The sequence below is a fragment of the Anguilla anguilla genome, chromosome 13, assembly GCF_013347855.1.
Source record: "Anguilla anguilla isolate fAngAng1 chromosome 13, fAngAng1.pri, whole genome shotgun sequence".
In the NCBI taxonomy this organism is placed as follows: domain Eukaryota; kingdom Metazoa; phylum Chordata; class Actinopteri; order Anguilliformes; family Anguillidae; genus Anguilla; species Anguilla anguilla.
The window spans coordinates 22,392,234-22,416,257 of NC_049213.1; the positions used below are offsets into that span (position 1 = coordinate 22,392,234).

The window sequence follows — 24,024 nt, forward strand, 5'->3', positions numbered from 1 at the left end:
CAGTTTGGTCAGAGCAATTGAAGGGCTTAGCTAACATTTCAAATATGGCCATTTCAATGTTATTGTGGGGATGATATCTGTTGTTTTGGTTAATACATTTAATAGCCAAAAAGGTAACTGTAGAAAACCAGTCTAGAGGTATTGGCATCATTACAGCACCTTCCTGTGTGCTCTGAGGAATGTGTGTGCACACTGAACATATAGACATATTCATTATTTTAGCATATTGTAGAGAGGTCTGGTAGTAGGTGTTTTCCAGAAGGTTCTGCTTCTAATGAGCAACAGGCGCTTGTCATTCAACATTCAGGAGGATCCAGAGAGTCCGCCCTCTGTCGAGTATACTGAGGACGATACACGTCATCCAAAAAAATAATATCTCATCTTCCTGGTCAGGAGAGGTTACAAGCACGTCAATGACCTTTCATTGGTAAAGGATTCAGTCTCTTGTTGCGGTGGTGCAGGTGTATTTGGCCCCTAAAAATTGTTTTGGTCAAGGGCTCGTCCAAATAAGCTGTCAAGATCATGCTACTAATGCGTCCAAACGATGTCAGCGTTGTTCAACGGTAAATTTGTAGAGGCGCTCTCATGCTGAGTGATAAGTTTATGCCTTATTGTCCATTTCAGCAGTAACAAAGGTAAACAGTAATAGTCTTTCATCCTCTGGGTGAGAAGCAGGCTTTACCAGGGAATGGTGAACCCCTGTGTCATGTCCCTCAACCTTCACTGCGGTGGAGGTCAACAGGAGTACCTGATGTGGCCTGGTCCACGCAGCCTCGGGCGTACCTTACGCATGCTTCTTGATGTAGACCCGGTCCCCTGGCTGTGGTGCAGGGAGGAAGTCTTCAGCCTGCCCACATTGGGCTGCTGTGGCCTGCAAAAGATGCACAAGCTAATGCCTTAGGCAAACACAGAGTATAATCCACCATTTTCTGTAGCAGAACAGCCATGTCCAGGTGGGACAAAGCTCCCAGGACTCTCATGGGTCTTCCTGTGATGACCTCATGTGGACTCAAGCCAGTGCTTTTATTAGCTGTTGCTCTCACTGCCATGAGAGCCACAGGAAACGCTGCAACCCACATTAACCCATTGCCAGTTGACCATATGATCTTAGTGATTTTATTTTTCAACGTTCTGTTCATGTTTTCTACCAAACCCAGTTATTGAGGGTAGTAGGGGCAATGAAATGCTTGACTGAGGGTTCACATATGGCCTTCATTATCTTACCAATGAAATTTGTGCCTTGATCGCTGTCAATTCTGCATGGGATTCCCCAACGAGGAATGTAGTCATTCAGCAGAAGTTTCAAAACGCTGTCTGCTCATGCACTTGTGGGTAGGTAGGCCTCAACCCACCATGAAAATTTATCAAAAATTACCGGTACATATTTATTTCTTCCTTCTGGTGTGAAGGAACCAGTGAACTAAAGCTGAATGTGATGAAATGACCCTTCAAGAAAAGGCTGAGAATGCAAAGGAGTTTTAAGAACAGCTCCGCTATTCGTTTGTGCACACACACTACATTGTTAACAGTAGTTCTTGAAAAATACCAGCAGTCCTTTCCCTGCCCAGCTGGCCTTAGCGAATTGGCAGTTTTCTCAACACTGGAATGTGACAATTCATGATAGGCTAAAGTGCAAGCAGGGAGCAGACCCCTTGGTTCCAGGACTTTACCAAACTGAGCACTGCTCCAAATGCCTTGTTTGGTCCTGTTAGCCCACACGTCCGACCTTGAGGCAGATTACTGTGCCTCCTTTTCAGACGGGGGGACTGTGGAAACAGGTGCCACAGATTGTTGTGATGACGAGCCATGACACAATGTCCAGCTGCAGCGACACGGACCAGACCAAGCCGCACAGAGATGCCTGTTGCGTCTTACAAACTGTGGACCTGGGCCACAACGGACCCCTACAGAGAGCTACTGTACCAAAGACCGGACAGGCAGAGCGGATCTATCCTGTCACAGTCACAGATGCACACCAACTACATTACATTACATTACATTACATTTATTTGGCAGACGCTTTTATCCAAAGCGATGTACAAAAAGTGCATTTCATGGTCATAGACAACTACTAAACACAGGTTCAGTAAGATACAATACTTATTTTGTACAGCTATTTCTAGCCAAGAACACAGTTTAGTTCACACAGTGAACATTCAGACCTAACCACTGCAAAGCCAACTAGGCAATAGAATAAGCTACAGTATTAGGACAAATACAAATTACCAAAAAGTGCTGCAATGGGGCAACATGTAACAAGTGTCATGAAAAAGGGGTGGGGGGGGGGATTTAGAGTGAAATATACAGCGTGGTGGTGGTTAGTCTAGGTATAGTCTGAAGAGATGAGTCTTCAGGCCACGGCGGAAGATAGGTAGTGAGGGGGAGGTTCGGAGAGGGATGGGGAGTTCGTTCCATCACTGGGGAGCTAGGGTGGAGAAGCTCTGTGATCGCTTTGGTCGGGTGGTAGGGGTTACAAGGCGCCCTGCTGCAGCAGAGCGGAGTGGTCGAGCAGGCACATAGGATCGAATCATGTCCTGCAAGTAGATGGGGGCTGTCCTGTTGGCTGCAGTGTAGGCAAGGGTCAGGGCTTTGAACCGACTACCCCAAAGGATTACCAACAAACACCTGTTTACTGCAGCCTCATTCAGCAATACAATTAATATTACTTGTTTTCACCCAAAAATTTTTTTTTGCTGACAACCAGCAAGCCATTACCATACACAGTCATGAAAGTTGTAAGAAAACATGCCTACCTTATTTATATAACGCGTGGTCTTCACAAGTGTAGGTGGAGTGGCGCGGGAGACTGAATGGTCAGGTCCTGTTTATGACGCCAGAACTGTTTGACTCCAAGAACTGGTGGAAAAAGGTACGAGGCAGGAAGTGTAAATAATCAGTATTCTTTATTCTGCAGAAGAGGAGCCCATTCACACAACAGGATGAATGCACCACAGAGGGGCAGTCCCTCTGAACATTTATTACATTCGTATCACATCACTCGTTTGACCTCCTGTTGAGCCAGTCCTCATGTATTATGTTCAGTGGTCACCCAAATAAGCTGAATAAGGTTTGATTTATTGTTTACAGAGAGGGCTTGGGCAGAACTTTCTCACCAGTCCAGACCCCCTCCCATCTTCACAACAATGTTAGTCAGTAATTATGAACTATGGATAATATTTATTCGTTACAATCGTTAAAACACATACATATGTAGAATTTATAATTTCAACTCCAGAATTGACGTTTACATTTTTTGTGACAATGGAAGATTGTCACAAAACAGAATTGACAACAGAATTTAACTAGCCTTCACCTACCAATGATATCAAGACATAACACTGAGTTGAAATAAGAAACTTGTATGTGAAGTGTACAGTATAATCTAATCTGAACAGTGACGTTTATTCAGTTATATAGAAATATATACACAAAATATACCAATTATAGCCACTGGTTTCAATGGAATATTTCTAAATACCAAAATAATTCGTAAAAAAAGGAAAGCAGACAGTCTGCCTTCATGTATTTTTGTCTTTACTTTATTCAGACAAGGGTAGATTTATTAATTGATAAATTGACAGGTTGCTATTGATAATCAGTTTTACATTTCATATGCAATGCCCTTGTCATTATAATCTGGCAGTATTCCTTCACGAAATTCATTTAAAAATCTCTGAAGTCAATATCTTGCAGTTCAAATACCAGACACCTGAGGGCAGTACATCAGTCTATTTAAAAAATGTTCTTCTGGTTGAGGCCTGAGATACCATTTTGTTGCACTAAAAGGCGTAGGCGCAATATCATGGTAACATCTAATCAATATAAACTGAAGCTGCACAATACAGTTTCAGCATCAAAAACCACAGTTTATCCTCAGAGGGAGAAAGACAGTGTACCAATAATGGGCTATTTTGAATAGGAAATTCATCGACGGAGGTTTGAAATGACTTGGAGAGACATGCAATCTGAGCCTTTAAGGCTCATATACACCGTACACACAGCAGCTGTGGCACACAGAACCAGGCGGCACAGCCTGCAGCTTCCAAACCACTTCTCACCTGGGCTTCCGACAGGGGGGTCTGTGGACTCCTGGGGGCCCTTAAAGGTACTGTAGGGGGTCCGGGGCCAGAAAGGATATGCACTGACTATGTTTAAAAATATAACCCCTTTTTAAGTTATGAGGGGGTCCCACAGACACCTTTGAGCCTGGGTGGGGGTCCCTGGATCAGAAAAGGTTGAAACCCCCAGGCTGACGATGTTAATGCCGGTTCCATTTGCCTCGCGACTCTCGCACTTTTCCAGGGTTTCCAGGAGACAGCATTTGTTTTACAGCTGTATTTTGCTTCAGACACGTGTAAGAAGCCATTTTTGGACATAAATTGAAACGAGTAGTGACTATTACAAAATTACAAGCGCTCCCCCTTCCCTTTTGATCAAAATTTCTGTTTCAAAAACCATCCAGTCCTTTAAAGAAACCTGAGACATGGCTGCTTTTTCCCCTCGGACTTTCACTGCTGATTTTAAATATCTGCTGGCATGAAAGGCAACAATGTGACATGAGAATGATGCAATTTCACATCAGGTTGTGTTTATCTGGCACTTTATAACAAATGTAACATAAACACTTCTCTGTGTTGCGTAGCAAGCCGGAAAGATCAAAGAGAGGCAGACTGCGAAGCCGTCACTCTGGCACTGACCTTGTGAGAGCTCAGTTCTCCGGCATTTAAGAGCAGCGCACCGACAGGAACAGCTGGGGAAGGAGAAGCGCATCTTCAAAGGCGAATGTCACTTCCAAAACATTTAAACTTTTATTTCCTCAAAAGCACTTTAAAAGGATGGCAGGGTATTTTATGGTCCTATTTCTGTTCTGTTCCCCCCCCAGTTACTCATGTTCTGATTTATTTCCTGTTACCTTTAAAGATTTTACTGCATCTCCAGCCTTGCGGCGTTATTGCTAACAGACAGACCTAAAAAATAAAAACAACTGGCACACTCCTCCCCTTTAGCTCGGCTCCTAAACGTGGTCCAGGACATGTACAGGATTGTTCCTCCACCCAAACCATTTTTAGTCGCATATCAAAAGTTTGTTTTGCAGTGCATAAGCAATGGTGCAAATAAAAGCAGAAAATTCACAGAATTCCCTAAAAGTAGGTCTGCTTCCCAAAATAGGCCTGATCATAGTTTTTCTGTAATGATAGAGATTACAGTGTGAAAGCTGACAGAGGCTGCTGGTGTACTACAGATGACTGCTAAGATATCAGTTTATATGAGCAGCGAATATTTCATTTAGGCAATGTATGTAACATTTGTGCATATGGACAGTTCTTTGGCATAAAGAAAGAGTGTGCTGGCTACACCTGACACAAAATCAGCAGTGTCATTTAGGACTTACTAACAGTCCTGAGTCTTTTCATCAGAGTAAGAACAAAAGTAATACTCTGGAACAACTGGCAATAGTCATTTAAATTTTTAGCGAGTGACTTGCTAGTGAGGCACAATAATAATGAGAAAACAACCAAATAGTATGTAAACATTCATACAAATTGCATTGAAGGAATAGTTCAGTTGCAGGTGTTGGCACAGGAAGATGTTTTGAACAAGGTGCGCCGCTGACACAAATGCAAAATCGTGACATCACTCATTTTATTATTTCTCATTTTATTTGGTGAACTTTTTAGCAGGGAGGGGCTTGAAATGAGGCGGTTCTCTATTTCATAAATATGTCACAAACAGATCATGACGACATAACTATGGAAAATGCAGATTTACACTAGGTTATATTACGTTTCCACTAACGTAACAGGCCTACACATCGCTCATACCAAAACAGAATAAACAAAAGCTCCTGAGTGCATAAAAAAGGCTGAGTGGACAGGGAATAAAGCACAAGACTGGACAAATCAGAAACACGTACCTTTCTACCACATGAAATCCCACAACATCCACCTTTCAGGCCAATTCACCCAGTGTGACTCAACGATACCTGAACCTGCCATCTACTGGCTGAAACGTGTAATGGAATTGGCTTTACCTGACGGGACAAAACAGAATATATATTTTGTAAATGACCCCAGGTGACCTGAGAAGAGTCTGGGCATATTACCCACACTATTAACACAATCACCTGGAAGGTATTATATTTGGAATATTTAAAAGAGAAACACTTCCTTTTCAGCTGTTAAGTCAGACATGTTAAACAAAAAAATCTAATCCACATACTGCTAATGACAAGTAATTTGCTGGCATGTTCTCATAAACAATACAATATGCTAAACAGACACAATGGCCATTATTTTGGCTGCTATAGTGAGATCTGTGAAGTTGAAAGAGGGGTGGTTGTTGGGGCAAGTTCAGCAGGAATAAGACCACTCAACTGGCTGTTTCATGAGGAACAGTGGCTAAGGTGATGGTGGTATGGAAGTCTGAGGTAAAGACATAATTAACTAGGCGTGACTATGCAAAAGTGCATACTCCTCAGTCATGATGTCAATGTACTGGTTTGAGAATCAGTCCATTACAAATATCAATCTTTCAATCAATATTTCCTTTATTTTGGCAGTCACCTGTACAATAAAACTGAAATTATATTTTAGAAACTCAAGAAACGAATGAGTCTACTTGCTTACTTCCGAAAGTAAGACAGAAATGGACCGTTTCTAGGGGTTAACCCTGTGTGTTATTCATATCTGTAATACGTTCGAGGAGACTCTTCTGGATTCTTCTAGAAGAACCCTGGGCGTCGAGTCATGTGATCTCCCGTTCACATCCAGCTGCTGGGCGCTCGGAAGGGACTGGCCTAGCAGCCCACGGGACTGGGAACGATCTGGTTTTATGTCCATCAGGCCTTACACGGGACAGGCAGTGAACAGGTCCATGGAAACACAGCAGTGCTTCAGCAGTGAAGTTCTCTGGTGGTCCTGCATTGGTGCCCTGGCACGTCCTGGGGTGGACTGGATCTACTCATACCCTTAGCAGGCAAGATTATTGTTTGTGGTACTGTGTCACCATCTTCAGCCATGTTCAAACGTTTCTTTCTTGCATTTTTTTTCCTGCAGAAGGATGTCTTTCAAGATGAAAATGCCCTCATCCACAAAGCAGTAGCCGTCCCAACGATATGAAGAGCATGACATTGACACAATTCACCCAAATGAGCTCCACCAAAAAGTTGTGAGTTGATTAGCCTTGTTGAGGAGAAGTATTATAGTCTGCCTAATTGTAGAATTCCATACACTGGTAGACTCTATGCTACAGCTCAAACTGGCTGTACTGGACAGACGTGGTGACACAACATCCTATTACACGACCACTCCCAATAGGTATCAGATTTCAATGGGAAAAACAATCATTTATTACATTTCTGAAATCAGGCCATTTATTTGGTAATGTTTTCAGTTCCATCATACATCTTTCTTTTGCTCCATCAACACAAATGTCATCACATAACAGTGTCTTTTCTTGGACAAATCAAAAGCACACAAACACACACACACACAAATATGCACGCACACATACACGCACACATGCATGGACACACACACAGACACGCGCACACAACCGGGTCTTTCTGAGAGGCTGTGATTCTCTCTTTCCTGTCCTTGCATTTCCTGTGCCATTATGTCACATCCTGTCTCCAAAGTCACCAACAATAAGAACAAAACAATAAGCCACTGTGGGAAAAACACTATAAATAAATGTCCTAAAGGATAAATTTCAATACATTTCTTAAAAAAAAAAAAACAAAGAAAAAAAAAAAGGCATACATTTTGGATAAATTTTGATAGTGATTACCTGGTCACAATTTCTTTAACACATGTGACTTAACAAAACAAGACAAATAGGCCAAACAGGTACAAACAGGTAAACTGGCACAAGACAAAAAAAAACAAAGACAAAACGAAAACAACAACAACAACAGAACACATTTTTGGCAATGCTTGAGCGGTCTTAGTTTGAGCTCTGTGTGCGTCAGTTCAGCACACAGAACATCCAGTGACTAAAGCAGGTCTGCACAAGCTACACAGGGCAAAGCAAACTACTCGCTTACACAGTCAGAAAAAAAACCTTCAGCTTAATTTAATAACTTTATCTTTTAGTTCTGTTTTAACATGAAGAAGGTAAACGACCCGGGCAAATTACTTGACTTTCATCCAACAATTACCAGACCTCAGACAGCAACAGCTACATCATACTGGCTTTGTTACCCCACGATGTGACTTACGCATAAGACAGCCCCCCCCCATGTTTTGACAGGCTATACTTTCACAGTGCCCTGTGCACGGGAGGAGGGGGGGGGGGGGTCAGTGACTAACGTGTCTAAGGTGATGAACACCTTTGAGGGAATGTACAGTCTCTTGATCTTTGTCCAATCGAAGTGCTTCTCTCGGAATCCGAACGTCATATTACGGAGTGATAATACGTGTTTCTTGCCTCTGACCCCACGCGTAGGGCCAGTGTTAATGCAGACTTCAGACAACAGGCCAGCGCTCCATGTTCCCCCTGAGACAGAGGCTGCTTTTAAGGTTGTGGGCGTGAATGTGTCCAATGGCGTGATCTGTCTCTCTGAGAGACAGGGCTCTTTTCCCCCAGCATGGCTCTGCACTCAAAACACAAACACACAGACCCTGTCCCGCCCCCAGTCTCCTCTCCCTTCTGCTCCAGTCGTGTGAGAGAATGCAGCCGGCCTGGACCTCAGAGGCCTGTGGCTTCACAGTGGCCTCTCGGGTTGAACCCAGCTAACACAAAATGTTCTCAGAATGTTACTGCAATGTTTATTCAATGTTATTACAATGCCACTACATGGCAGCAACATTGAGAGAACATTTTGTTAGCTGGGAAGTGGCCTGCTGGATTTGCTCACAGTGTTTTTTCATTGGCTGTCCTTCTGAAGCATCTCACAGATCAGACTGCCATTCGCTGCAGAGTGTCAGAGCCACGCCTTTCAAAGCTCACTCTCTTCTTCTACTGGAGAGAGAACTAAGGGTAAAAAAGCCGTGGTACAGAGTCACAGGAACACAGCACCCGCCTCCCGACCTTCGACCTCGGTGCACCAGAAAAACCCAAACGCTTCACACCACTTCACATCCCCTGCTACTCTCCCTTGATTGTCTTAAAACATTCTGCTGGTCATTTTGACTGGATATTCACTCACTGTAAACACTATGTTCCCTACTGCCTACATAAATATACATAAATCTGCCTGGGCTTTCCGCTGAGAGGGCACAGCAGAAGGGCAGTGGCTGGGGGGTCGTGTGGGCAGTGCCTCCCATCCCGAGGTGAGGGTTTGATGGGTGCGGCGCCACTCCCTCCCATTTCTTCCTCAGGACCCGGCCACACCCAGGACCTTTTGTCCCTGAGTCAGAAACTCCACTCAGCAGGAGGGTGAGAGGGAGACAGTGACCTCGCCCCTTCCTAAAGAACACTGACACCCCTACCCTCCTCCCCTCTGCAGAACGCAGAGATGCCCCTTCCCCTCCCGCCCACAGGACACACTGCCATGGAGAACACCACCGCCGTATATCAGGAAAACGGCAGAGAGAAAGAGAGAATGAATGCTCAGACAAACAAAACAGACACGAAGAAAGAGAAGGCATCAAGGAAGAAGAAGTGCTTTCCACATACTGCTGTCCACTCCCAGGGTGCAGGTGGGCCTCCATGGTCCAATACTGTACAAGACCGCTTCAGAGGGAAGTGGGGGCGAGGGGGTGTCGGGCCGTGAGAGGGGCGACGGAACGCGCCCCCTCCCCAGGAATCAGACCTCGGCGGAGGGGTCAGACCTCGTGTTCGTGTGCTCCATCTGAGGGCAGTCAGGGACCGCCTCGCTGGTGTCCATGCTACAGTCCGACACCTCGCTGTCGCTGTGCTCCATGCTCTCCGGCCTGGGCCCCGCCTGTCCCGAGGGAGGGTCCCCGGCCCCGCCCCCAGCCCCGCTCCCCGCCGCGCCCTTCGCCTGCCGGATGCAGTTGAGCCACTGCTGCTTGTTGAAGGCGTCGCTGGCCTGGAAAGAGTAGGACTGGAGCTGCGTGCCGCTGCGGAACGTCACCCGGAAGAAGTTCTTGGCTGGAGGAAGAGGAGGAGATTAGTCCTGCTGTAGCACCGCTGACTAAACTCTACTTTAATAAATAACTTTACTATCAGCATTTAATTTAGATTCACTGCTTTATTTACCAATACCTTTGGTCAGTTCTGTCTTATACATGTCAATTTGAAATGCCTGTTTAGGGACGAGCACTGGGACTAGAAGAGGCTGGAGGAGAGGGGAGGCTTTGCTATAAACCATGTTTCATTGGGAACTTTACTTCAGCCCTCCTCACTGACGCAAAGCCTCGTCAGGACAGCACAAGCCCAGCAGAACAGCCTAGCCGTAGCGCCGGTTGCTAAAATGACCCATAACCCCCCGGTAGCATCGCGGACACGGGGCGCGCGAGCAGCATTTTCAGGGGGACACTCACTCCTCTCGTTGTTGCTGAAGGCCCCGCGGATGGAGCCGCCCAGCCGGATCTCGCCGTCCTGCAGGTCCTCCCAGTCCAGGAGGCGCACGGGGATGGGCTGGCGGTACAGCTGGTAGCACAGCTGCTCGTTGAGCGTGACGGCGCGCGTGATCACCAGCACGTCCTGGAACAGGAAGACGTGCAGCTTCTGCGCAGGGAGAGAGGAGAGGGGACAGGGCGTGTGAGGACCGGGGCTCTGGGCTGCAGGAGCAGGAGCAGGAGCAGCAGCAGGAGCAGGAGCAGGGGCAGGAGCAGGAGCAGGAGCAGGTGCAGGAGCAACAGCAGGAGCAGGAGCACTGTAACTGATGTACTACCACAAGCAGCAGTAACTGCAAAATACTAGCAGAGGACTACTAGTACTAATACGAGTAGAAATAATTAGTATAATTAGGAAAATATTAGACTGTTACTATTAGTACTCATAGCGTTATCTGTAGTACATACAGTAGTACAATACTAGTAGTAGTGGTGCTAGTAGTTATAAATTCATCAGCACAGTTCCCAATATGTATTGACATATGGCTCATTGAACGTGCTGCATTTTCCCTGTTCAACCCCCTGTAACATTTTACAGACACATTTCATTTGGAAATTTACTCGGATTTTACCATCTGCACTCAGTGACCTCAGCGAGAGAAAATTTATATTCATGTGTTTTTCTTTTTATAACTATTAACGACTGCTAAGGTTCACTCCTTTTTCTGAGGCGATAACAGGAAATTGTTGCTTTTTGCCAAATCCGAAAATATCATGAGAAACAGGAGGCCTTATGAGCGGTCAAGGTCTGGTCACCTTGAACGCCAGACCTGAAGGCTGCTACCCATCAAAGCTTTTCTGTTGGTGAGATTTAGGCACGGAGTACAATAACCAGAATTGTCTAAATTTGTATCTGTATCTGGAGAAATGAACCAATGAAAACCTGTTTTTACGCTTTGGCTCGAAATGTATAAAAATGTGCCATGGACAAACGATTTTTGGAACAAATTCCACTGTCCTATCTGAGAGCAGCTGGATTTCTTCCCTTGAGGCCTCAATAAAGAGAAAACTTTGTTTCATCGCACTTCTATTAAGGAAAATAGTTTAGTGTAATTTCCACAACACCTCCTATTTTTAGAACGCTGCTGGGAACGGCTCATTAATTAAAAGCAGTGAAATAATCTCTAAATAAACCACCAACCAGCAACATGGTGACTGAGCGCACAAACACAGCAGCACAAAAGAACAGCCAGGAGTTCTGCATGGACTGGAGCCTGGCATATGGACTTAACTATGGGCCCAAACTTAGGAAGGGACTCTTTTGGCTGCAGAGGTCTTTCCCTTTCTCTCGACTGGCCCACCCACTCTCCTGGGGAGCTCTGAGAGGATTCATGAGCTCACCTGCGTGACACCGTTAGCCAGCCGGGCTTGGGCTGCGTGTGAACCGCCTGCCCTGACCTGCTGATGATTACAACAGGCCCGCCTCTCAGGCTGTGCTGTAGGAACCTCGCCGTGACCAATCACATGCCTGCCCCCGCTGTGTAGACCTCACAATGACCAATTACCCGCCTGCCCCTCACCGCAGCATTACAGAACCATCAATGAGATGGCCTGACATCAGGGATATTTACGCGGGACATACCGTCCCTTGACTTTGACCTCTGTGGACCCTTGTACTTAACCTCTGGCTTGAGTTACAGGACGCATTCTTGCCCGAGCCATTTCTCTCTCATCACGTCCTTTTCACGCCCGCTGGGGCGGCCGGGGGTCAAAGGGCACGAGCCCACGCCTCTAACCTGCGGCTTTGTGGCGAGCGTGGGTGGCCGAAACGCTCTGAGCTGCACTAAAAGCGCGATGAGCCGGACGCACCATGGAGTGCACCTCTCTTAAAATGTCCGAACAGCACCCTGTCATAACATTTACGAGGAGGCCGGAAAGCCAGGGGAAGCCTGATAAAGCCTAGGAGGGCCATGTCCACACAGACGCTTGTACACACAGTTACAACGGCTGACCACAGCCAGGGGAAGCTGTGCAGGTGTGTGTGAGTACAGTAAGGTGTTGGAGCAGAGTGAGTATAGTGAGGGACAGTAAGGTGTTGGGGCGGGGTGCAGAGCTGGTTTAAAACACTCACGGCGCCTCTGTTGTTCTTCAGGTCTCCGTGGCAGGTGAGCACGCGGGAGCGGTCGATGAGCAGATCCCTCTGGCTCTCCTCCAGGTACAGCAGCCGCTCCTTGTAGTATCGGCATTCCGACTCGCCGGTCTGCGCGTTGATCTCTGCCACAATGCCCTGGATTATATTGATCTGCGGGACAGACACGCCGAGGGGGTCACGAGAGCGGAGTGATTTAGGGGGACTCCTAACGCCGCCTCAAACTGACAAAACTTCAGCGAAGCTGAGCCTCGCTTTATCCGATGTCCAGCAGAGGGATTCAAAGCAAAAGCTAAAGAAATTATTAGAAACTGAATTCCAGGCAGTAAAATTGAGGTTGCACACTCCTGTTAGTTCCAAAATTATTGTAAAGCCTCAATGTTTCAGCACCTCCATGAAACTCACGCCTGACACAGGGATACCCAAATATGGCCTCTTGAGGCCTGTAGTGCTGCTGGTTTTCATTACCACCTGACAGGATTAATGTCACTGATTGGCCAGAGATCCCACTCACCTGCTGCTCCTCATTAGAGCAGAAGAATGAAAACCAGCAGCACTAGCGGCCTCTAGGGCAAGGTCTGAGTACCCCAGGGCAAACACACCCACACCTAAGGAGCATCAGTCTCAGGGCAGACAGCGAGACACGCCTCCTGCTCTGAGACTGGCAGCTTATCATTGGCTGGGCCCCTGTCTGGGGACTGCCCCAGGGGCTCATTCCACTGACAGATGCTAAAGCACCTGCAGGGTGAGAAATGGCTGGGACGGGATTGGACAAGGATGGGATGGGGCAGCCCCTGTCCCCCGGGGGGAAAAAAATGAGTCATCAGAGCTGATGGGGACCAGCGCGGGCCTGAGCTCTCTGGCTCTCTCACAAAAATGTGCAATGAGAGCAGGCCTTGCTGGCACTGCTGTACTGTAAACTGACACTAATACGTTTGCCATTGCAGCTTCATTGTGTCTTAAGACAAAAAAATAAGACAAAGCTGCCACTATTACAAAGCACTGCATTTCAAAGATTGGCAGTTCAGACCCAGCTGTGTGGTTCATACTCAGGACTACGCTCTCCTCAGCATGCATTACAACATTTTCCCAGCAGGGGGCATAGTTTCGCTAAATGCAGGGTATGCTCTCAGCCACAATTTGAACATTTATCTATTGATAGCACAGGTTATCACAGAGAGACAGACAGCACACTTAGAGAAAGAAAGGCTGAAATATAGCTTTGAAACACAAAGAATCCAAAACCCTTATATGCTGTAAAAACCTGAATGCACTCCTGTAGATCCTAGATCATTTTCAAAGAAACATGCTAAGAAAAATATTCAATCCTATAAAAAATTTTTAAAAACCACTGGGTAATTTTGCAGGTAATTTTACTGGCGGCTAAAGGGCTAGCATGTTTTGGGTAATTATGTGGGAGAGGACTGAAGGAACCCGTTAGCCAGACAGGACACTCACCGCCTCCTCCAGGTACTGTCGGTCGGGGTGGTCGTTGGGCGTGTGCTTGAGGATCTCGCGCAGCAGCAGCGGGTACTTGACCAGCCGGGAGCGCGGGATGTCCAGAAAGTTCCACAGGTCCAGCTTGCGGCTGAAGGGCGACTCCAGGCAGCGCTGCAGGAAGTCCTGCACGCGGTGGTCCTGCTTCTTGTGGTCCAGCAGGGCCTTGGCCGCCACCTGGTTGCTGCAGTAGCCGTTGTAGGAGTCCAGGCAGGGCAGCTGGGAGAAGGGAGAGGGTGAGACTGGGGCCTCTGTACTACCACCTCTCTGAGCATCACCAACTGGCCACCTGACACCAGTGCGCTCAGACAGGGCTCCTCTATCAAAGCACACACAGGGGAGCCAGCGTGTTCACCCTGCCTTTCCAAAGGGGAAATAAGGATTCACACAAAAGCGGAATAACATCCTGAGAAATACGACAACAGACTAACATTCCACAATAATAATTCATTTTAAAAGTAGGTCTCAGAGGGCAGAAAGCGCAGAGACATACATGGCCATTGGTGTGGCAGGCAGGCAAGGGTAGCCAGTCAGACTGCTGCAGCGAAGTACAGGATGATGGGTGACCAGGCCGAGGTGCATTAACCCGTGAGAGACCCCAGTCCCAAAACTACTGCACTGCTGCTTCTCAACGCCACGGCAACAGCTGACCTGGTTACAAGCCTGGCCGCTCCAACTCACTCACTTCCTGTTCAGCTGGGAAATGTCGTCACGAAGGCTTTGATATCATAATAATATTAATAATGAGAAGGGATGAACCTTAATGTCACTGCTGCAGTTTTGCAAGACGGGGAGTTCAGCTCCCTGTGATTCACGACCAAGAGAATTCCACAGAAACATTTTAATCATCGGTCCGTCGCCCCCCCCTTCTGCAGCGCGTCCAAAAGCACAGCGATGGAAAGGGTGACTAACGAATAGACGCTCACCATTCTGGAGTCACATGACCATTCCCAGAAATCTCCTTAGATGTTCTGACACGGCAAAGGCCACCACTGCTCCAGAGAGCATTTCAACATATCACACGCATGTTATGTAAGATGCATCAACACAGCTGGAATAGAGCCCAGCCTTCGGTCCCTCCTGCAGCACACTCACTTCCCTTTTAGTCCAAAGATCCAAGACTTAACAGCAGTTCGCCTTCACTGAAACTGGAAAATATTTACTCTACCGAGTTACGCAATCCTGTGGATGTGTTCTGCGGCAGAAGGACAGGGGTCACGGAGGAGACCTCCGATTCAGCTGGAGACGCGCTCACAGAGGAGTAGCGTGCCGCCACGCTTCGCTTCCCATGATGCCCCACTGTAAACAAGAAGGAAGGCCCCATTTGGCACAGCCTCGTCCCCGTCCTTAAAACATCCACCGACTCCCTCCACGCAGCGCCCCACTGACTGCTGGGATGGATATCGATGGCTCTGCGGACAGCAGCATAACTCTTTCCCGTTGGCCGGCTGTCCCGCCCGCCGGTCCCGCCGTGCAGCAGAGGAAGCGTGGCGTCCTTCTGACACCTGGCTGACGGACCTGCTGGGGACGCCTCCCCGGCCTCTCACCCTGAGGTTAGCGGCGGCCGCGCCCGGATCGCCAGCAGCTGCGGAGTGTGGAGACTCCGAGGTGAGGAACAGGCCAGTCTCACACACCTCACTTTGGGTTGCAGGAACGCATCTACAGGACGCCATACACAGGACTGCAGGTGTTTCTGAAACATTATTTTTGTCCAAAACACATCTGCTGAATGCCTCAAATTGACCTGTAATCATAATTGTAACTATAATTATAATTGTATGGAAGGTGAGTGCTCAGCAGGTTTTGGGAGGAGGGCAATTCGATTTTGATTGGGTCAATTCAGAAAATTAATCCCAATTCAATTGCAATTCATTAACTGAAAAATGAATCCTGAACTTTCAACTCCAGGGCTGACTGTGGAATATAATTCACTCCCCCCCCTCCACCCTCCCCCCAGGGCTCAGCAGACTGACCTGCAGAGTCAGAGCCCAATGGGACAGAAACTTCCACAGCACAGGAAAAAAACACCCCCTCTTTCACTGCTCTTTCAAGGATTTGATGAATCAGGAAGTACCTGAATGCATTTTGGGACCACTTTTATTTGGGCTTTATTTGTGAACATTCTCCAGCTACCAGCTGATACCACAGTGCAAAAGTGTTTCTGATGTGCGTGTGCTTGTGACATACCCAAGCTGTCAGCCTCAGGTGGAGAGAAAAAGATATAAATAAAAGTTAAGGAAAAATCAGTATGCCCTGATTGGCCAGGAACAGCGTCACGTAGGAGCGGTTTCAAGCAACTCAGGCCCCTCCCCCTCCTCCTGATTGGCATGCTGAGGCCGCTGTCCCGCTCTGCCTCACACCCCTCCGGCGTTGACCCCCCCGCCCCCGCGTCGCTCTCCCCAGAGCGCCCGTTCCGTGCCCAGCAGAGCCATCTTGTGTTCTGCCCACGCGACGGGCAGTGCCCTCACAGACCAGCCTAATCCCCCCCTAATCCCCCGCTGCCCACGCGCTGAAGCCCCCTCTGAGGTCTCTTTATTTCCCCCCATTCCCCACGTCACACAGGCCCGGGGGGGGGGGGGGGGGGTCACAGCCTGAGTCACGCGCCGTGACCTGCCCTCAGGGAGGGAGGAAGACGGAAAAGGCAGGAGCTCAAGAGCCAGAGAATCAGACAAAGGCACACTGAACACAGGAATTAATAACAGGGCAGAGAAGACCGGCCCTTCCCATTCAACGCGCCTTCAGGTTCCACTGCCCTATGGCTTTACCAGACTCCAGCATAAATCATCTGGACAGGAAGAAAAGGCCTCCCGAAAAAAACCTGAGGTAAGGTGGAGGGTTGGCTTCACTTCAATGCTCCTGTGACAGAGAAACGGCACAGAACAGGAAATTGGCCAGCAGGAGCACGATTGAGCCCCTCTCCCAATACGCCCCACTCCCCTTCCCCTTCCCCGACCCATCCCCCCACCCGCTAAAGATCACAAAGTTCATGATGTCGACCGATTCGCATCAGAAGCACGCGGTCGAAGAGGGTAAAAAAAAAAAAAAACACCAATGTTTTTTGCCCTGCAGCGTATCCCGATATAAAACCCTGCGCTCTCTGTAGAGAGAACATTCGACAGGACTGTGGGGGTGTGAGTAATGGGCTGGTCCCTCCAAACCACACACCCCTTCCCCCTTCCCCCTCCCCTCCTCCCCTCCTCCCCTCCTCCATTCCTGGCAATGGCTCACTGCACTCCCCCCAGGCTGGCCTGGTTTCCCTCAAAGATCAGCAGGATGCACTCAGGCAAACAGAGAGAGCTATATACACAAACACACAAACACACTCCTGATTAATCAAGAAATGCAGATAATCTGACCATAAATCAGGGACCTCAAACTCACACAGTATTTGCCCCAGGTGCGTTACCATCAACTGCCTGCAGGGGCAGCGAGCACACCAGCAGGCCATCCGGGTAAGAGCACAGAGTGACAGACACCAGCTGGTAGAGCAAGCTGTGAAGGGGCCTTTTCCCAGGGGCCCAGAGGGAGCATGCAGTACGGGACGGGGTGGCGCAGGACGGGGTGGCGCAGGACGGGGGCGAAGGGTGCGGCTCCTCTTACCCAGTCGACCAGGATGTGTCCGATGTGGTCCGTGGAGCCATCTGGTTTCCTGGCCTCTCTGAGGCGACTCAGCAGATCTGCGGGCAGGAGGGAGAGGCACTGAGGTCAGAAACACACACATCTGAGGTCACAGACACACACTTCTGAGGACAGAAATACACACATCTGAGGACAGAAACACACATACTTCTGAGAACAGAAACACACACACTTCTGAGGACAGAAACACATACTCTTCTGAGGACAGAAACACACACTCTTCTGAGGACAGAAACACACACACTTCTGAGGACAGAAACACATACTCTTCTGAGGACAGAAACACACACAATTCTGAGGACAGAAACATACACACTTCTGAGGACCGAAACACACACACTTCTGAGGACATAAACACACTTCAGAGGGCAGGAGGGAGAGGCACTGGAGTCAACTCTGCCATTTCTCTCATTCTCCTCTAAACCTGGAGGTCCCATAAAACTGCAGTTTCAGTCCACATAGTGTCTTCATAGTGCTTTTCAATCTGCACAATCCTCTGACTTTTGTGCCCCAATATTGCGTGTCTGTGTGCATGTGTCGTTCTGCCTGTGTGCACGTGTGTACATGCGTATTTGGTAAACTGCGCGTATGCAAGTGTGCACGTCCCTGACTGAGGGCACACTCGAACCCTCACCTTCGTGAAGAGGGATGAGAGAGTCCAGGGTTCCGAAGATCTGGTTGAGCTCCTGCTCGGTCATGATTGACAGCTTCAGCATGGGGTCGTGGTAGGCCTGCAGAGAAATCGGACTGATGGGCGGGCTTAGGCAGCAATGCGACCTGTTCAGCTGCATGTCGCCAGGAGCACGTGCAGAGAATATGCTTACAATCACGGAACTTTCACAGGAAGAGACATGCGGAAACATCGGCTATTAAAAGTAGCTTCAAAAACACCGACTCAGCACCGACTGAATTAAAACATGGAAAAACTAAAAAAAACGTATGACCCTTTGTGCAGATGTAAGAATTATCATCTGTGCACCAGCTTGGCCTGTGTGTATAAACATGGCCAATATTCACTGAGACCACCCTATTCCCTTTACATCCAATAATAAACACAGATCCCAGGCAACTAAACAAGGCAACCAATTTCAAACCTAAACACCAAGCCCAGAAACTGCAGCTGTTTCATTGATGGCACAGAGGAAATAAAAGGCAGAAGAAATACATGGGAACCATTTACTGGCTTTTTACATTTTATATAAAGCCATAGAAAAGACAATAAAGGACACAGTAATCCTATAAAAGCATGAGGGATTGGGTTTGGGATTGTCCAATTGGGTTTTTTTAAAATGAATAATGGCAGTTGCTGCAGCGGAGGGGAAACTGGAGATGGGCTTCTCACATGAGTGAAGTAACTCACCCCTTACACATTCCAAGAAACAAAAACAAAGTGGGGGTGGGGGTAAGGGGGGTGAAGAAGGCTCCTAATTGGAAAAACAGATCTAACCTTCTTAGCCAGCTTCAGGTCCTCAATCAGGTCCTGCTCCCCCTGAGACAGTTCGAAGATAGCCTGTGGTGGGGGGGGGGGGGGGGGGGGGGGGGCAGAGAGGTAGAGAGCAAAAGAAAAAGAGATAGTGAGGGAAAGAAATCAAACCACGGCCTCTGTTCCATCTCTGAGGATCAACAACTGGCCACCTGACACCAGTGTGCTCAGACAGGGCTCCTCTATCAAAGCAAACACACCGCGGCAATGAGAAGCCAGCGTGTTCATCCTGGGATCCACGTCTCGCTGCATTATTTCAGCTATTGTCGACCGTAAAATCGATGATTTTTGAAAATAGGCCATGGCCTTATAATTGCGCCCCAGGGACAAACGCAGCGCTTAACCGTGTCAGTCAATGTGCGGTGTGGGGCTGTGCATGTGGGGCTGTGCATGCAGGGTGTGGGGCTGTGCATGTGGGGTGCGGTGCCACGGCGTTCAGAAAGTAGTTCAACCGATACGAGTTTCCATCAAAAGAGAGGGGACAGGTGGGGGGGTCACGCAGAGAGGGTCTGCCTCGACATTAAAGGCCCCTATTAAACCACAGCGCAGGCTGAGGTAGATACACACCGAAAGACCCCCCCCCCCCCCCCCCCCCCCCCTTTGACCCCTCAGAACTCAATACTTCCCAGAAGACAGCTGGGCTCCGTTGTCCACACCATATCAACAGCACTTTGAAGTCTGTGTGGCCGGGCAGGAAACTCAATTTGTGAAAGGGAGGGGTGGTGGGTGGAATGCTCCAAACGGACCACACTAATGTCAACCTAATAGCCACAGCACCTACAATGTCCTCATGGTGAGCACTTCTCAGTACGGCCAAGCAGGCAGCTCTCAAATATGTGAAAGCCTATCCTCATCTGTATGTCTGTCCAGCGGTTTTTCCTGTGACTTTTTTCTACTCTTTGCTATCTGACAACAGCACAAACACTCAGAGCATAATGCATGTAATGACCTGCTTTAAGCGCTCCTAAAAGTCAAATTAATCCCAATGTAGTAGGAAAGAAAATAAAATGTAAATCAGCAGTTGCGCACTCAGCAATTACCTGAGTATGTGCTCTAGTAAATACCTTTGCGAATTTGAAATTAATGTCCTACAAATTTGCGGGCATTCTGCCAGTTGAGCAAGTTGGTGTGTCAATACAGAGTTTTAGCCTCAAGCTCCCATGGGTCATTGCAGAGTCTTAAGAGATGTTGGTGAAATGCTTGATGGGAACAGCATAATAATAGCAAATCGGTAAACAGAATTTTAATTTTAAAAGGGTAAAAGGGTTTAAATGGGTTTTAAATGTTCAAGCTGTACATTAGCTAGGTCACTACCATAATACTAATTATGCTTAGTATGGTAGTAACCCACAATAATTCACCACATGTCATTAAATGCATATATTGCTATATGCATTCAATAACACAGAGTTAATTTTTCCGTGAAGGCTGAAGTCGGTTTGTGCATGAGGGAAGTGTAGTTCCCACGGTCACCCGGGGTTTTCACCACTCACTCACTGGACTCAATTTCATTACATTTCAGAAATGTAATGTAAATCAGTGAATGGGGTACGGGGGAGAGTGAAGGGGTACGGGGGGAGTGAATGGGGTATGGGGGGGGAGTGAATGGGGTATGGGGGAGGGTGAATGGGGCACAGGGGTGAGTGAATGGGGTACAGGAGAGTGTGAAGTGTTCCGGAGCCTCACCTCCTGCCGTTTGATTTCTTTGGAGGACAGCATGTGGCCGAGCCGCACGTCGAAGGTCTCGCTCCACAGCTTGCTGTCGCGGCGCTTGGTGGTGGCGGGGGGGGCGTGGCGGCTCCATGGTCGCGGCAGGGCCCCCTCTGTCCGGCTCTCACTTCGGAAACTGATGGAGCGCTGCCGAGGCGGGGGCCAGAAAAAGAACAGGGCATTTTTATACACAAATTTCAGTAGTTGGTCAGCCTTAGCTACAATTAAGCCTAGCCAATAACACAGCCAGAATTTCCCCAACACTTACCATGGTAAATTTATGTGTAAATTCCAGTATGGAATTCGAAAGTACACTGAGAGTTCCACCAATGGCCCAAATCTTTATGGGATAGTTCAAAAGGCATGACTCTGTTTGACAGTACTTTCCTACTGTAGATGAGTAATAATGCTGGATATGATGGGTTTGTGTGTAAGAACGCGTACAGCCGCTCTTCTGAGGAGAAATCATTCAGAAATCCTCATTTTCACACTGACACACTGGTAAGTGACACACAGACCGGAAGATCATGTGACAGTGTGAAACAGTGACAGTGTGGAGGGTGATTCACGGGCCGTTTGAAAAGCACTTTCCTCTGGGACTTTCCTCACCCAGTCTCTGAATCTGAATAATCGTAAGGAGCGCAAATATAAAACAAAGGTGAAGCAATTCAAGGAACTAAGACAAGCCCAGAAAATAGGCTATGGCGGGGCTAGTCCACAACAAAGCAGAAGTGCGTAAAGTCCCCTCTCAAGCCGTGTGTGTGAAAGAGTGAGGCTAGCGCTCGGTTGTCTTGAAACAAGAAATGGGACCAGACCTCAACTGCAGCACAATCAAAGTCAAAGTCCAGCTAGATATACAGATAACACTTCTCCATCAGGAACCAATGCGCGATATAGCCGAGTGCACAGAGCTGCTGCTAGTTAATACTCAAAGGTTCCAATCAGACATGACCACATAATGCAAAGCAGATACACAGACAGGATCAAAAATTAAGAACATAACATGCATTCAAATACAGCAACGACGCTTCATTTCCCAAAATTATCCTCCCTTATTTACATATTTGAATTTGACAGTGAGAGAACGAGAGGGATGGAGGGAGGGTGAGAGAGAGAGAAAGAGTGACAGAGGGTACTAGCTGTGGAAGTTTTCTGCAGTATGTCACGCTGATAAGCTGGGAGAGAGTGGCTGGCGCGTGTGTGAGGTGTGAAAGCAGAAGGGAAAACAGGGCCTGGCCAGTGGAGAGGAATCAGACAGCCATTTCCCCGCACACACACGGACACATTCACACACTCTCACACATACACACACGCACACACAGACAGACACAGACACAGACACACACAAAACCTTCCACATTTATACACATACAGCCACTCAGGTATAAAGATACACAAATACACACAGGGATGCACACATACACATGCTATTGAGATCTTGTATTAGTACTGTAGCAATACCCTGCATAATATAAGAACATAAGGACATAGAACAACACTAATATACAGCCAAAGGCCACTTTCCCACAGACAAAATACAGCTCAAGGAGACTCTTCCAGGGTATTTACACCATTACATAACACAGACATTCAGAGCTGGTGATTGGAAGTGTCCGACAATACTCTAGCCAAGCCAATAAAGACATTCATCGCTATTTGGCAGCTCAATGTAGCAGATTGGTCATTGTTGGAATGGGTCTTTGGGCTCAGTTTTCATCGTGTATGAAAACCGGATCAAAACAGCACAATTATGACTGAGCAAATGCAAAGCAGTCACAAGGAGTTTAGGAGCAGCAGAACCACAATACATTTGCGTGGTGTGCGTGTGTGTGTGTGTGTGCGTGTGCGTGTGTGTGCGTGTGTGTGTGTGTGTGCATGTGTGTGTGTGTGTGTCTGTCTGAGCGCGTGTGTACCTGCAGTGACTGGCCAATGCGTTTGAGGGGCGCTGCCTTCACAGGGGGGATGAGGCTGGCCAGAGATGTGACCCGGGACAGGGGCTTCACCCTTTTATTACTGGGTTCCTGAGGAAGAGGAGAGGGAGAGCGGATTAGAGCACGTCACCACACGAACACGCACACACACACGCACACACACGCACACATACACGCATGCGCACATGCGTATGCACCAACAGCACTCACCACCTCAGACAGGTGGGGACCGTCCTGCGCATGATCTCCATGGGGCCCCTGTGCCCAGCCAGCAGCGAGACGCGGCGGGGGGGCCCAGCCGATGGCCAGAGCGACCTCCGCGTGACCCTCCCCCCCGATCCTGAACCATGTGAACTCACGTACGTCCACAACCTGCAAACTGCCTCTCCTGTCGTCAAGGTTACATGTGGACAGGCGCCCCATCACATGTTACGCAACCCCCGCACCCGTCCAAAACGCCCAGGGGTAAAAACGTCAGCAGGGTAAAGAGGACGTAATATTCCAGTGCGTTTAGGGACCGCCTCACGGGGACTGGCAGGCAGGCACGCAGTGGGAGAGGACGGCCCTTCAGGCAGCAGGCAGGTCACCTACACATCATGGCCGCCTGCAGGCACCAAAGCGTTTCCCATCTACTGCATCACACGCAAGAACAGACCAACACACAGGAGGCTCTGGATGAGCTTGCAGAGACGAATGGCCCATCTGCAGCACCTTCATCTCCCTTCTCCACTCTCTATCTCTCTCCCTCACACTCTCCCTCCCTCCCTCAATCACTCTCTCTCTACCTCCATCACTCACTCACTCTCTCCCTCCATCAGTCACTGTCCCTCCATCAGCCACTCTCTCTCTCCCTCCTTTGCAGAGAGCTGGTATGACATCACAGCAGCTGCCCGATCAGTATTCAGAGTGCAGACACTCTGTAGACACTCAGGTGCATGCACACGTGCGTATGCGCTCACAAGCGCACATATACACAGTCAGGTAACAAAACTACACACAGGTAACAAAACTATGTCGACCATACATGCATACACATATAGAACAAAACAAAATGCATACTGCGTAATATTGTGTTTTAAATACCAATATTTAGGAAAGTTTTTTTTTTGAAAACAAAAAGAAAAACCTATTTACACAATTTAAGATAAAAGA

The 24,024-nt window shown here is 48.1% G+C and overlaps 1 protein-coding gene across 5 annotated transcripts in view; it reads right to left on the reverse strand.

Moving 5' to 3' along the window:
• Positions 1 to 6,525: 6,525 nt before the first annotated feature.
• arhgef3 (Rho guanine nucleotide exchange factor (GEF) 3) overlaps positions 6,526 to 24,024 on the reverse strand; it is an 81,176-nt gene continuing 63,677 nt past the window's right edge. For all 5 annotated transcript variants that reach the window (XM_035388725.1, XM_035388729.1, XM_035388728.1 and 2 more), the window contains 9 exons: positions 22,855 to 22,962; positions 20,918 to 21,088; positions 19,196 to 19,258; positions 18,383 to 18,479; positions 17,710 to 17,786; positions 14,071 to 14,328; positions 12,595 to 12,765; positions 10,449 to 10,635; positions 6,526 to 10,056 (listed from right to left, as the gene is read on the reverse strand). In XM_035388725.1, coding sequence (XP_035244616.1) covers positions 9,749 to 10,056; positions 10,449 to 10,635; positions 12,595 to 12,765; positions 14,071 to 14,328; positions 17,710 to 17,786; positions 18,383 to 18,479; positions 19,196 to 19,258; positions 20,918 to 21,088; positions 22,855 to 22,962 — 1,440 coding nt within the window. In that variant the 3' untranslated portion in view covers positions 6,526 to 9,748. The remainder of the gene's footprint in view (positions 10,057 to 10,448; positions 10,636 to 12,594; positions 12,766 to 14,070; positions 14,329 to 17,709; positions 17,787 to 18,382; positions 18,480 to 19,195; positions 19,259 to 20,917; positions 21,089 to 22,854; positions 22,963 to 24,024) is intronic.